Source organism: Pteropus medius, unplaced genomic scaffold (assembly GCF_902729225.1).
Source record: "Pteropus medius unplaced genomic scaffold, Ma_sr-lr_union100, whole genome shotgun sequence".
In the NCBI taxonomy this organism is placed as follows: Eukaryota; Metazoa; Chordata; class Mammalia; order Chiroptera; family Pteropodidae; genus Pteropus; species Pteropus medius.
The window spans coordinates 4,396,184-4,409,952 of record NW_024345479.1 but is presented as its reverse complement, the minus strand read 5'-3'; the positions used below and the strand labels follow the sequence as shown (position 1 = coordinate 4,409,952).

The 13,769-nt window shown below is 42.9% G+C and overlaps 1 protein-coding gene across 1 annotated transcript in view; it reads right to left on the bottom strand.

Moving 5' to 3' along the window:
* The window catches only part of UBE2Z (ubiquitin conjugating enzyme E2 Z), a 14,547-nt gene continuing 778 nt past the window's right edge, over positions 1–13,769 (bottom strand). The window contains exons 2-7 of the mRNA XM_039873754.1: positions 12,179–12,251; positions 10,084–10,271; positions 7,678–7,789; positions 5,057–5,169; positions 4,198–4,288; positions 1–2,062 (exon numbers count right to left, since the gene is read on the bottom strand). Coding sequence (XP_039729688.1) covers positions 1,892–2,062; positions 4,198–4,288; positions 5,057–5,169; positions 7,678–7,789; positions 10,084–10,271; positions 12,179–12,251 — 748 coding nt within the window. The 3' untranslated portion in view covers positions 1–1,891. The remainder of the gene's footprint in view (positions 2,063–4,197; positions 4,289–5,056; positions 5,170–7,677; positions 7,790–10,083; positions 10,272–12,178; positions 12,252–13,769) is intronic.

Below are 13,769 nucleotides of genomic sequence, written 5' to 3'. Positions count from 1 at the left end.
CTCCTTCTGCCAAAACAAACTTTATTGCACCAAAAAGAAAAAAAACTTCATTTATGTACAGTCAGATATAAAGACATCTCTTTGACTCCTGTGCATATATTTCCTCAACTCAAGATTAGGGCGTAAAAGTCAGGCCAGTATGCCAGACATACTCTGCCCATGGTAGGGCCAAGGAGAGGATTGTCACTTGAAAGTGGGAACACTTAAGTGGATGACAGACAACACTGGATCAACAGACCAAGGGCATTCTTCTAAGCCCTGCACTAGTTCAGGGAATGGAAGAGGGAAATTGGAAGCAGGGTCTCTTTTTGACTCTTTTTCCGAAAAGACCCAGCCTTCAGATACACAAGATAAACTTCCGATCCCCAGACCCATTTCCTGTCCAGTTTTTTTGCTTCCTGCCCTCCCAAGTAGGACATTCTCCTTTGTGCCCAACCCCCTTCCCAACTCTCCCAGGGAAGTCCCATGATCCACAAGGCAGAGGCCTCCATAGCAGCTGGCAGAGCAGGTACAAGCTATCCTCTCCCTTAAATGTGGCAGGATACTAACTGGGGGGGCCCTGTGTCACATGGGTCGCCAATACCCCACTGGGAGCCATAACAGTAATAATCTGGAAAACAGGGAGAACACATCAGAAAGGGGAAAGATGATTCCCTCAATGCCCAGTATTACAGGGCACCTAAAGCACATTTTTCTGAGCCAACCAGCTAAAGGATCACTGCAGCTAAATACAGATAGAGAAGCGACACAGCCAGGCAAACACCCATCAGAGTCAGTGACAAAGAGCAGCTGGGAGGGAGGGGGGAAGAAAGAGAAGGGGAGGAGTCTCCAGAGTCCCAGCCCCAATCTTCCAGGCTGTTGGCTACCCTTGCTCCCCATAAGTCCCTGGGCTTTGACGTGAGGAAGGGGAGGACTACAGGCTGGGGTGAAAATACACAAGGACAGCCAAATAAAATACAATAGGACTAGCATCAGTCTCCCCCCTCACCTCACCCCGAGAAATACCCTCATTGTGACTAGTATTTATGAAAATCTGTAAGAGACTATTCTATGTAGTGGCTCTAATCCCATACACACAGCAGCTGCTTGTGTTGGAAACTTTTCAAATCAGTGATTGTGGGAATAAACAGCATTTTCAGCTTCTTACGGTGCCTGTGCAGGCTTTACCAAGACCTTGGTTCAGTCTGTCACATTTACCTTATGTCTTAAATCTATAAATGGGTGAGGGAATGGGGGGGCAGAAGAGAAAGGTGCTCAGGTGCTAGGTAAAGCTTACTGATCAGCAGCCTAGACTCCACCACTGTTCCTTCTCTTTGGTCTGTCTAGAACAGTGACTATAAATTAGGAAAAACAAAATTATGCTGGCCCATGGGAAATAATGGGGGAAGAGAGGCAGGGAGGAAAAGGGCATTGGGAAGCCCTGCTTCAAGACTGAAGAGAGACAGACAGACAACCACCCAGACTGCTTAAGTGTCACAGACAGCCCCCCACCCCGAGCTCTCTTCCAGATATCCCCATAAATCATTTGGGCACACCCTCTCCTGGAATTGCAATTTCTGTCTCCCATCTATCCCTAAGGAGCTGACCCTGTGGAGAGGTGTGTTGGTTGTTTTGTTTTTGCCAGAGGCCCTCGCCCTAGGTGCTCCTGCAGAGGTACCCTGGCCCCTGATATGGGATGAATATAGCCCCAGATGCTCGAGAGCCAAGGAGGTCAGGTCGGGAACAGCTTCCCCACTCCCACACTCTGGGATCCAAGCTTGCTTGGTTCTTGCCATCTTGCAGGATGACGTCACGTCTGGAGGGAGATACACAGTGCCTCTCCATCCGTGGGGTAGGGGGAAGGAACTTTGCTGGGACTCTCAAGTGGGAGGAAGGGAGAGGGGAGGAGGGTCTAAACCCTCAGGCTCCCATGCAGGTCTGTCTCTGTCCCAGAGGAGCTGCTGTCAGAGTCCATTTCAGCATTCTCATTATGGAGCCTCTCCAGCACTTTCTGACGAATCAGTCCCAGGCGCATCAAGAGGGACTGGTAGTCAAAGTGGCCCCGCTTCTCTCCAAAAGGGTCCTGTGGGGGAAAGGAGACAAGTGGGATGGAAGATTCAAGTCTGGGTGGCTTACACTAGAGAGCGCAGCTTTGGACCCATGTGAACCACATGTTTAACTTCTGAGTCATAAGAACAGAGGAGGGCACAGCATAGACAGTCCCGAACAGAAGACGACAATCTTTGTTCAGGAATATTATAGCACGTTTACCACCACAGACAGGGGTGTTGCCCAGGCTTGGAGCAACATTCAGATATGTTTGCATTCCTCAAAGGCAAGCCAGTATGCTGAAGGGGAACGGGGTAAAGGCAAGATAGATGAAGAAGAGAAATTCAAGACCAGGACTGTAATAAGTATGCTGTTTTTTCAATTAACCTCATAAAAATCATATACAAGGGGAAAATTAGCCTTCATTGCCTCTACAGCAGGTCCTTGAATAACATCGTTTTGTTCAACACCCTTTTTGTTACAACAAAAAAGAACAACTCATTTATATCAATTAGCCTACGGTAAAATTGGTTTTGCTGTAATTCCAAGAACCTATCAACAATGTTAAATGAAGACTTACTGTACTCAAAAAGGGTAATTTGCTTTTCTAAGGTCAAAGGCAGGTCTAGAACTCAGAAGTTCTGACTTCTAAGATAAGCACCTATATTCTTTCCCAAGAACCAATCATCATATTCCTGTCCAGGTTTGTGGGCATCGAGCCAAGGCCACCTCCTAGCCTTGACCCTAGTCCTTGTCATTTTAGATCAAAGGTCCCCAAATATTACATAGAAAGGGCTTAACTGTCCTTAAAGTCTCAAAAGTAACTATGGTTAGAGGATATACAAAGAAAGGAATTTAAAATGTTACATAGGGAATATAGCAACAAAGTAATGTGGCCAGGGCTCAAAATAGTGGAGACCTCTTTCCTTGGCAGGTATACGATTTTCCCCTCTCACAGTCTGTCTGCTTCTCCCACATAAACTCTTTCCACACGCCTGCCTACACATTACCCTCATGATCAGGGGCCAGTGGACACAAGTCACAGTCATTGTGACCACATCTCACACTTTCACTGATGAGGGTTACATTCCCCAAAGGCTGAACTCCACAATTACTCCGGAGCTATCAATTCTCCAATTCTTCCTTCATCACTGGCTCCATTTCTATCCACTCTCCTGCCCAACTGCTGCTTCTCCCTTTCTCTCTCTCATCGCAAGTTATTTTTCCTTAAGATTGAATATTGGAAATGCTGCCATATACCAGCAATGAGAATTCCTGATGGTGAACAAACCATGGCATGCATCATCTTTAATATACTCACAAAAATGGTTTTGGAAACAAGTTACTCCTGGGCTGACCTTGCCCTTTGAGTTAAATGTGGCAGGTGGGTGGGAAGGCCTTGAAGGAAGGCTAGGGAAGCTAAATTTCTAAGTAGCAACTGAGGAAACAAGACATTTACTCCTACTGCTGGTGGTGCTGGCTGGGTGGGGAGAGCTCAAGAAGAGCTTGAGAGAACGTTAGTCACTTATCTGAGTCACCACATTTCTAAGCAAGACCACCAGTAAATGATCCAAAAGGTAAGAACACAGGGATTCTCACCCGCTTACCAACCAGGTTGTTTATATCTGGCCTATGCACAATTTGGTTTACTGAGAACCTCTTTGTTAAAACCACCCTAAATTCTGATTCTAACTGGAAGCAGAAACACACTTCCCCAGTAGGGGCAGAGAATAACCGGTTACTATCCTGTAATAGGACTCTTTCAACACATATTACTGCATACCTAATGCTTCTCTTCTTTCTAAGCCTTCTTTCTCTTAGCACCCTTGAGCTAGCGATAGAATTCCAATAGATGATTCTTATAATCCCTAAGATTCTGAGAGGGCTGAATGTTCTTGAGTTGAAGACTAGTGACCAAGAAGGGAAGGAGTTCCAGGCTAGAAAGGATGATTCGGATTCTACTCGTGAGTACCTACTTTATGCCAGGAACTTAGAACCAACTCCATATGGATTTAGGCAAGTCAGTCTGCTCTCTGGGCCTCAGCTATTCAACTGAACCAGGTTCCTTTCGGCTCTGAGTTCTATGAGAGATGTAGATGTCGCCCTTGTAGGGGGATTTTACATGGTCTGCTATAAGATCTTTGAAGTCAATAACAAGGGCTGCATTACCTGCATAGTCTGGCCTTGAAGGTGAAGGCGATCTTTGCAGGCCACCTCATAGAAGTCATAATACTCCAGGAAGGACTTCTCCATCACCCCTCTGGAAAATAAACAGAGAACTTAAGTTAGAAACAAGAGGGCCCTTTCACCATCTAACTTAAACAGCTAGAGTTCCCAAGCCCATGGTTGATTTCCCTTATACCTTAGGGATTATAAAATGAAAACAACTGTTAAAATCAATCATTTGAATCCCAACCTCAACCCATGACTTGCTCAATCTCATTTGTTTTCCATAGGCCATCCCAAATCCTAATCCTTACTCAAAATTGTCCTAGGAAGTTTGTTTCATTAACTCTCACTTTGCTCTTCTAGTTTTCACTCACACATAAACTTGAACATTAGGAAATTTATTTATTATCAAGTGTTCTACACCTCATTGGGCTGTAGAACAATTAAGTATCTTTAATATGCCCAGGTACATAGACTATGTCTTTCCTAATAAGCCTGGCAGGCTCCAAGAACAGAGAAGCTCTCTCTGAACTTCCTCTAGAGAAACGCTCAGCCACGTGCTCTTTAAAAGTATGAACTGGATGGGAGGCCACCTAGGAAGACCAGGTGCTGTAGGCGTAAAAAATAAAAAAATAAGGGATTGTAAACTGACAAGGTCCTTGTAATCTGTGAGGTCAACCAAGGGTTGCCTCACCCCCACTCCCCTCCCCACCCCAAAAAAGCATGAACTACATGCTTTAAAACTACTTCCTTCTTATTTAACTCTCTCTGGTGCCCAACACTGGACTTTTCCCCAAAGGTCTGAACCAGCTAAATCTCCAAAAATACCAAGTACCAGGTGGGCTCTCTTGACACATACCGTAGGGGTTCAGGGCAGGGACACTTTCCTTCCATCATGTCACAGACCGCCACTCTGATGGTCTCATGCCGAATACATTCGTTGTAATTTTTGCTGTCTCCTGGATGTCTTTCCTGTAATGTGATAGACACCATAGTATCCAAATACAAAATTTAGGCAATGAGAAAAGCCAATAGTAAGAGATTTCAGGATTAGCATGAGGTATGTGACCCAAGCAAATGAACTAAGAGGATACCTCTCCCACTGTATGGCAGATCCATGACGAGCAATCACACCTTCATTTTTGAGACCATTTAACTCCTCTGGTGCATATATCAATACCCATCCTCTGTTATGGGTCATTTGACATATAAGCAGTGAACCAGAGCCATCAAATTTGCTAAAGCTTGAAATGAAAGGCTTCTCAGCTAAGGATTAAGTGGGAAATAACCAAGTACAAGAATGACGGTGGAACAAAAGGTATAAATAACATCAGGAGTCTCAGTCTGGAAAACCTATACACTTCAGGATGGTTCCTGTTAACTACGTTATGTATCTGTAGGTTTCTACCATCACTGAATCAACTATTATGAATTTATCAGAAGTAGAACTCGAAATTTTCAGAAGAAAAACTCCAACTTTTGGTCTAACATGAATGTGTGGGTGTGAACAGAAGGGAGTATGGCTCCCTTCCTTTCGCCTTCCTTTGCTCTTCAATGCTCCTCCTAACACCAGCTCCGGTCAATTAGAGCCTTGGCCTCTGATAAAAACATGAACGGAAAAGAGATACATACCTTCAGCCCACTACTATAGTTCCAAAATGCACCAAGGCAAAATCACAGGGGCATTTTTAACTTTTTTGAGGAAAACCATAGTATTTAACATCTGTCAAATACCACGGGAACTACCAGCTTGAGGTAGGCAAGGTTTGTTGTTGTGGTGTTTTTTTTACACCTAGAGCACTAGGTAGTTTTAACTGCATTATATTACTTTCAATGACATATTATCTTTGTAAAGCTGGATTTTCAGTCACTACTTTGAAAAACAGCAAGTATAGCACATGAAAACGGTGGGGAACAGAAATGAGGGGTGGGTTCAACATAGTTCCAAGACTTTAAAAGTTGTGTGGTGCCCCAAAGGGATACACATCCTATTACTAAGTCATTACAGTTGTTTAAAAAAGAAATAAGTTGTTTGGACCTAACTACTTAACAAATGGAACAGTTTGGCATTTCTTTCTGTCTGGGGAACTGTGAAAAAACTACCAAGACAAGAGGGTGCTGTGAACTAGAACATCTGAAAGTATTAAGAATAAAAGTCACATTTCTTGAATTGCCAAACAAGGAAAGACCTAAAAATCAGCTTCCTGGTTGGCCAATGAGGTCCATTTCCATTTCTACCTACTCCTGAAATTAAATACACTATTTGTTTGAAGAGGATGATTTAGGTAATAGTTTTTGTTCATTCTTAAAGAGTATTTCCCTTTGTTCAAGTCTATATAGAAGAGTCATCAAGGTTAATGTCATTTCAAATAGTTTCAGAATGAATTAAGTTGTTTTAATCACCTGGACTGAATTATTATCTTTTGGGGATATCACTAGAACTCTTTTTCCTGTGCACATAAGTAATCCTAGAAGGCACTCTGAAACAATAAAAGAACTTTGGGCTCCAGGGCAAAAATCCTATCCTTATCTGGTGTGTCCTTGGGAAAGTTAATTAATTTCTCTAAGCCACAATCACCTCACTTGAAAATGAGGATTACAACATTTACCTCACAGAGCTAATATGAGGATTAAATGAGAAATTAATATATAATATATATTAATAATATATAAAAACTCGGCAGTGTCTAGCATATAGCATACCCTCAGAAAATGTGAGTTTCCTCTACCTTCTCTTTGGCAGCATTTACTAAATATTCTTGCCTTAGCTGATGACTAGCTTCTTTGGCTCATCAAGTAATAGTACAGTTGATTCTTGAACAATATACAATTGAACTGTAGGGGTCCACTTATATGTGGATTTTTTTCAGGAAATATAATCGACCCTTCTTATCCACGGGTTTTGTGTCCACGGATTCAACCAACAGATCTAAAACAGTATCTTCACATTCCCAACTGTGGTTCGAAAAGTTTTCAATCTGCTGTTGGTTGAATCGGTGGAAGCAAAGAGACCCCTGCACAATAAAAAGTTATACGTGGATTTTCAACTGTGCATTGTTCATGGGTCAACTGTATTTAAGTCCAGAAGACTGAATGGCTCGGCAGCAGTCATTAGAGATCACCTCAAAGGGATACTGGAGAATGGGGGCATACAGAAGAACGCACTGGATACGACAGCCGCCAAAGCAGACTCGGAATTAATTTCCAAATGACTCCACTGACTTCCACATGGTAGATTAACCCAAGTCAAATGGAAATAACCTGACAGTGTTATTGTAACTTACGAGGAAAGAAATTCATCAATAAGAAGCACACATGCCAGCTCCTTTTTCCTCCTATTGTGGTGACAAGTTTAAAACATGGGGCTGGGCCAGGTAAAAAAAACAAAACAAAACAAAAACAAAAACAACTCTTAAGCAGACCTCTCAGATCTCTTAAAACCCAATATTCTATGGCCGAGCTGGGCCCACCTGGCCTTACCTGCTCAAAGCCAGGCTCATTGTGATAGGGGTTCTCAGTCATCAGGGACTGGATGGAGATAAGCACAGAAGAGATGCTCTGGGCTGGGCTCCAGGCAGGGCCAGTCCACGTACTGCAAAACACATCAGAGGGAATGAAAGAGGATGAGGCAGGGAGAGACTGGAAAGGCTGTCACAGAAAGACCAGTGCAGAAGTACCCTGGGGCCTAGCAGCACCATCTTAAGTGACTCAATGTTTCTCTTTCACTATTAACACTGTGGAATTTCCCAGCCTATGTCTCAACCTCATTCACCAGAAATCAGTCAACTGCCTAATCCTCTTATCAGTGGGACAAAAGAGGGCAAACAAGCAAGGTAACTTTGAAGGGATTTTCTTTGGGCTAGGAAAGAAACAGTAGCCAAGAAAGGTTCTGTTCATCAGAATGAAAGAATCTCAAAAGGCTTACTTATTTATTTATGGGTGATGGAGTTAGTAAGGAGAGAGAAGTTGAGCACAGAGGTAGAGGGGACTGAAGCCATCTGGTTAGAGGCCATGTGGTGGGGTTGATGATCAGAGATCCAATTCTCTATCAAGCCCCCAAGGAGTGTCGAATTCTCTGAAGACTACAGAACTCTGCCAAAGGACAGGAAAGGAATAAGGGGCACCTCTAGATTGTCGAGAGTCTGAAAATAATACATGAAAAACATCTTGAACAAGAGAGAAACATCAAAATTGCTCCTCTCTTTCAATAAATATGATCAAATATTGGGAGGAGGGAACTTGGACGTTAATATTTATTTTTAGTGCAATTAATTGAAGAGATGACACCTACACTGGAAGCGGAACACAACCTGAGCCGGGACTGCTTGTTCAAGTTAACTGGCCAATTCCCTTTCCCTGCTGGACTTGAGGAAAGCCCAAGTAAGTGATGCGAACAGTAACTTCAGAGCTTGCTCTTCAGCGCCTTTCAATCTGCTCTCTTCTCAGTTTTGCTCACCCCTAACTCTAGACTTTGTGCTTTCCAAGGCCTCACATACTCAGATTCAAGTCAATGTGGTAAACTTTTATTACATTTCTTTTGTAAATCAGCCTAATATTTTCTAGTGGAAAGGAAAGGAAATGAGGCTGATAAAGTGAGTAGGGTCAACTAAGAGCACATGGGAATTTTCTACTCTGATTCTTCATGACAAATTCTCAATTTCAGGGTAGCTTCTCCTTTTCCACCCAACACAATTCTGCCACTTTTACCCCATCATCTTCCCTCCTCTGCTTCTACTGTGAGCTGCTGTTTGCTCGAAATAGTTTTATATTAGCCTAATGAAAGAGAACCTAATACAAAACATTTTCATGAATGAACTTCATACAGAAGCAACAACTAAATTTCCTCACCACCATAGGTTACATAGACCACTACCCCACCAGCACAGACACCCTAATGACATGAAGGACTTCTTTAAGGACAACCTCCTTTAAGGGGGCTGTCACTGCCACAATCACAGAAAATATCCCTGTATCTGAGATTAAAAAGAATCGTGTCTCCAGTTTGCATCAGCTGCCTTGTCCCCAAACAAACCCAGAAATGTCTTGTACGGGAAGAAAGAAAACAGTATCACCACTTTGGGCAACCTTCTCAACTTCAACCTGCACTAGTTCTCTGCCCCAGGGAAATTCAAACCACACTAAAAATATCAATCCAGACTATACTAGAAGACATTTCCATTCTGAATTTTAACCCCCAAAGGCAATTAAAAGGAATGGATGAGAACTACATGAAACAAAAACCTCGGTAGCACCCAGAAACAAAATGTACTTGAAACTTCTGTATTTCGTGTGATGTGATTTCCCACCTCAGACATTTTTCAGTTGTTAAAATATCATCATCATCATCATCATCATCGTCATCATCATCACCACCACCACCACCACCGCCGCCGCCTTCAAAGCCACTCATTGAGAGACTGAGAAATAAGACACCCACAATCTTGAATGGCACAGATCTGCAGCCTTTCTCAACCTGTTCCGGACAGAATTAAGCCCTTAAGCCCTAAGGGAGTGGTTCTCAAACTGAAGTGTGCACAAGATAACCTGGAGCACTTACCAGGCAGACTGTTGTGCCCCAGCCCTAGAGCTTCTGATCTAGGAAGTCTAGGTGGGGCCCCAGACTCTGCCCGGATACAAGTTCCCAGGTGCAGCTGCTACTCAGGGAGAACCACTTCACTAAGGCATCCACTGTACGTATTGAATTAATTCTCTTTTGCATCTAGAATGGTATTAGTTGTGTACCATCCTGGGGAGAATTGAGGAAACAGTCACTCCAATCATCTTCTGTGTTCTGTAGTTCACATAAGGAACCCTGGTTGATAAAGGCTGGCCTAGAATAATTTATATGCTAACAACCAACTTGGCCACTTAGAAGTCTCCTCTTACCCTAGAATACTCAAGCAGACTTTCCCATTGCGGTAGAAGTTGGGGTTAAACCTCACTGTGTTATTGCCCGTTGTCATCAGTTTGACCCGAGGTGGGTGGATGGGATAGTCGGGCGGACACCGAAACACGAACAGGAAGAAACCCCCTTCATAAGGAGTGTCAAATGGGCCTGTGATCAATGCATGAATCTGCAAAATAAAACCCCATCTCAAAATTGTGAGGTGATGTCCCATCCCAACCCCTCCTGGGTTCCACTTGCTACCCATGCCAGAAGCGGGACCTTTCTCTGGTATCCACATTCCATATCCTGACCATGCAGAATGAACAGCCTATACTCACTCATATTAATGTTTGGAATTTTAAAAAATCCCACTGTAGTGGAGTGGCATCTTACTCAGGATTACATTCTAAAGTTAGAGCCCAAGGTGAAAACTGAATCTAGCCAAAATCACCCTTGAGTATCCCTTAAAACTCCCTTAAAGCATGGTTTTTACTTGGACTTCTCTAATCAGTGTTGTGTGTTAACAAATGAATAGAACATCAATGTGCAAATATAATATGCATCTGTAAAGTATTATCCTAGCATGTTTAAAGAAATATACATTTTTAGTATGTATGGTTAAACATGTATATGTTGTAACTTCACTCTCCATTTATGTGGCACAACAGAGAGATAAGATGAATGGAAAAGAGGAAAGGGATTGGAAGCTACAGCACCAGTGCTAACAACAGTGCAGAGCTGAGGGCTGTGATGGAAGCCCAGGGTATCTGCTTCCTCTGCAAAGGAACAAACCTACTGTGGAGGATGTGGCTCAGGGAGCATCCAGCTGTGTTAGATACTAAGAAAAATGGGGAAAACTCAGGGTCCACTCAGAGCCATTAGACCATCCCTAGAACTTTCCCAAACATTACAGGTTAATTTAAAAAAAAGGCAGGGGTAAGGGGTGGGGGGGGGTGGGGGGAAGTGAAATACAGTAGCACTTAGAACACCAAATTCTCTTTCTCCAGCCACGATTATTGAACAAGATTTCCCTAACCTGAACTCAGTTATATTTCTTTTTCTACAAAGGCTCCTAGGCATGTAAGTCTGCTCAGAATATGAACAGCAAGAGAAAAAGGACCTGCAATCCAATGCCTCAGAGTACAGTCCCTAACTTGCCCTGGTGACACCCTACGTTATCTTTTAGACCTCAGTCATTGGAATAGCAAGCTCAACTGGTATCAACATGGCATCAATTCTGGGAACCCAGGGACTAGCATATTAACATTGATACTTGACTGAGGACAAGATGTCCCAGGAAAAACATTTCCAACAATATAAAAAGAAAAAAATCAATTGAAAGAGAAACCTATTCAAAACAAGATAGATACCAACAATACAAAATCTGACTTTTTACTATGAGAAATTTGCAACTATGAGTTTTTATTTAAACACTAGATTTAGGAAATCTGATTTCTTCCCAGTTCAAGCGCAAACTCACTTCTGAGGGTAAAGCACAAAATGACAGAGAATCCTAGGTATCTAGGCCAGAGAAATTTAACATTACTAAGCTTTCTCTGTGTTTGTGGTGTGGAGGACAAGAACAAGTGGTATTTGGGTGGAAGGAATACTCAAAAGCAACCAGTAGGGATAGAAGCCTAAACAATACCTTACTTTTAACTTTATAAACACGGTCACTCAAGCCTGTCTCACCCCCAACCTTCTCTGCATCTGATTTACAGCAGCATAAAGGTCAAGTGGCGGATGAGGCAAGAGTTGGGTAGTATAATGGATAGGGTGACCACATAATTTACTATCCAAACTGGAGCACTTGTGAGAGTGAAAAAGAGTGCCCTATTAATAGTTAAGCTGGGACATTAGGTGTAAACGTGGGCTTTCCAAGCCAACCGGGATCTTCTGGTACCCTAGTAACAGACACCTGTTCAAGGCTTTGCTCCACCTCACTGTGTAACCTTGAGCAAACCACTTACTTTCTTGGGGCTTTATTTCTTTATCTATATAATCAGAGATGTGAGCTGGATAATCTCTTTCAGGCTCTTACAACTTTATGGGCCCAATTTCCCAATAACTCCCAACCCCCAGCAAGTTACATACCTTAGTCATGTCAACAGTATCAGGTACAACGAACATTCCTGGAGGAGGCTCCTTATAAATGGACATGATATCCCTGTATAACAACACCAAGAGGAGGTGGGGGAGGGAGTGAGGGAAAGGAGGAAAAAGGGGAATCCCTTGAGCAGGACAGCTGTTATCATCTCAGTGATGCCAGGGTTTGAGAAAGTGGTGCTTGGTACCACAAATGTTTGCACTGTCTTGTTGGCTGAAAAATCTCAGCTGAGTACTCATCAGGCAGGCAGAGAGTAAATTGTCAAAGGGGCATTGTTTCCTCAGGGGGAGGGTAAGGAGAGGGAAAAAAAAATCAGAGATCCCAATGGCATCAGATGTCACCCTTGAAAAGCCACATCCCATTTACTCTCACTTCCTCCCACATGGCAATTCATTCACTCCCCACCTCCGAGATTCCCAGGTACTACAACTGAATGCTAAATGATTTTTTAGTAATTGGGAAAGTACCATCAACTCCACTAAAAAATGAATCCCATAAACCTTCGGAAAAGAGGAAAGGGACCTTTCCTGGCAAGGGGATTATATGAAGCAAGTAAGCTAGCAGGGAGCAATGATCTTCTTGCCCAGGAGACTAACAGGGCAGAGATCTCTCCAGGTTGGAAAGGGGACCCTCTGAAATTGCTGAAAATCTCACATCTGGAAGATGACATATAGTAACTACTATAGAAGCGAGAGGATTTTTAAGTCATATCTCAAACTAGAATGGATCAGTTGTGAGCAAGAGTCTAAAGGACATTCTAGGTGGGAAACAGCTAAGGGCCTCACTAAGGTACACAGGGACATAAAAAAGTGCAAATAAGTAAAGCGGAGGAAAGAAGTTTTGGTGGAACTCAAAGGTATGTCAAGATTGAAAAACTGTCCTGTATCAAGCACCGGGCCAGACACTTTACAATGTGCTGTTTAATTTTCTTTACAACCCTGAAAAGTAGGTAGAGCTATACCTGAAAGGCCTTGGAAAGTGGGAGATGAGAATACCTAGATAAGGATGATTGTGATGAGAGCAGGAGAAAGACTCTGATCATCAGGAAACAACTAAAAGGCACTACCCCTTTTCTATGCAATAGCTACTATTCTAAGAATTTTTGAAAAAATATTATCTATTGAATATTATCTAAGGTCAGTCATCCAAGAAGTAAGCACAGAAAGGACTTAGGACCTTGTTTCTATATTTGAATTGGGTATATTTACTTCAGAAAAGTAAACCAGATGATCCAGAGGAAAAAACACAGGAAAAAATATCTTGAGTGGGATATTACAAGCCAGAGAGAGATTAGGGGGAGGAAACCTGAGTTCTTGGAACAGGTGTGAAAGTGGGCAGCTTTGGGGTTCCAGAAAAGTGGTTCAAGGAAAGATTCTGGGTAAGAGAAGAGCTTTAGACTTGAGAAGAAAATATATGGAGCGGGTTTGAGTAGACAGGAATTTAAAAGGCCAGTCTCGAGTCTGAGGCCAGGCAAAGCAAGCTGTGTGTGTTAAAAACGGGGTTTAGGAATAGACGACAGGGGGACCCCGATGGTTGGGTCTTCCAGGCAGCACCTAGCAAGGCTGAGGTGGGGAAAGG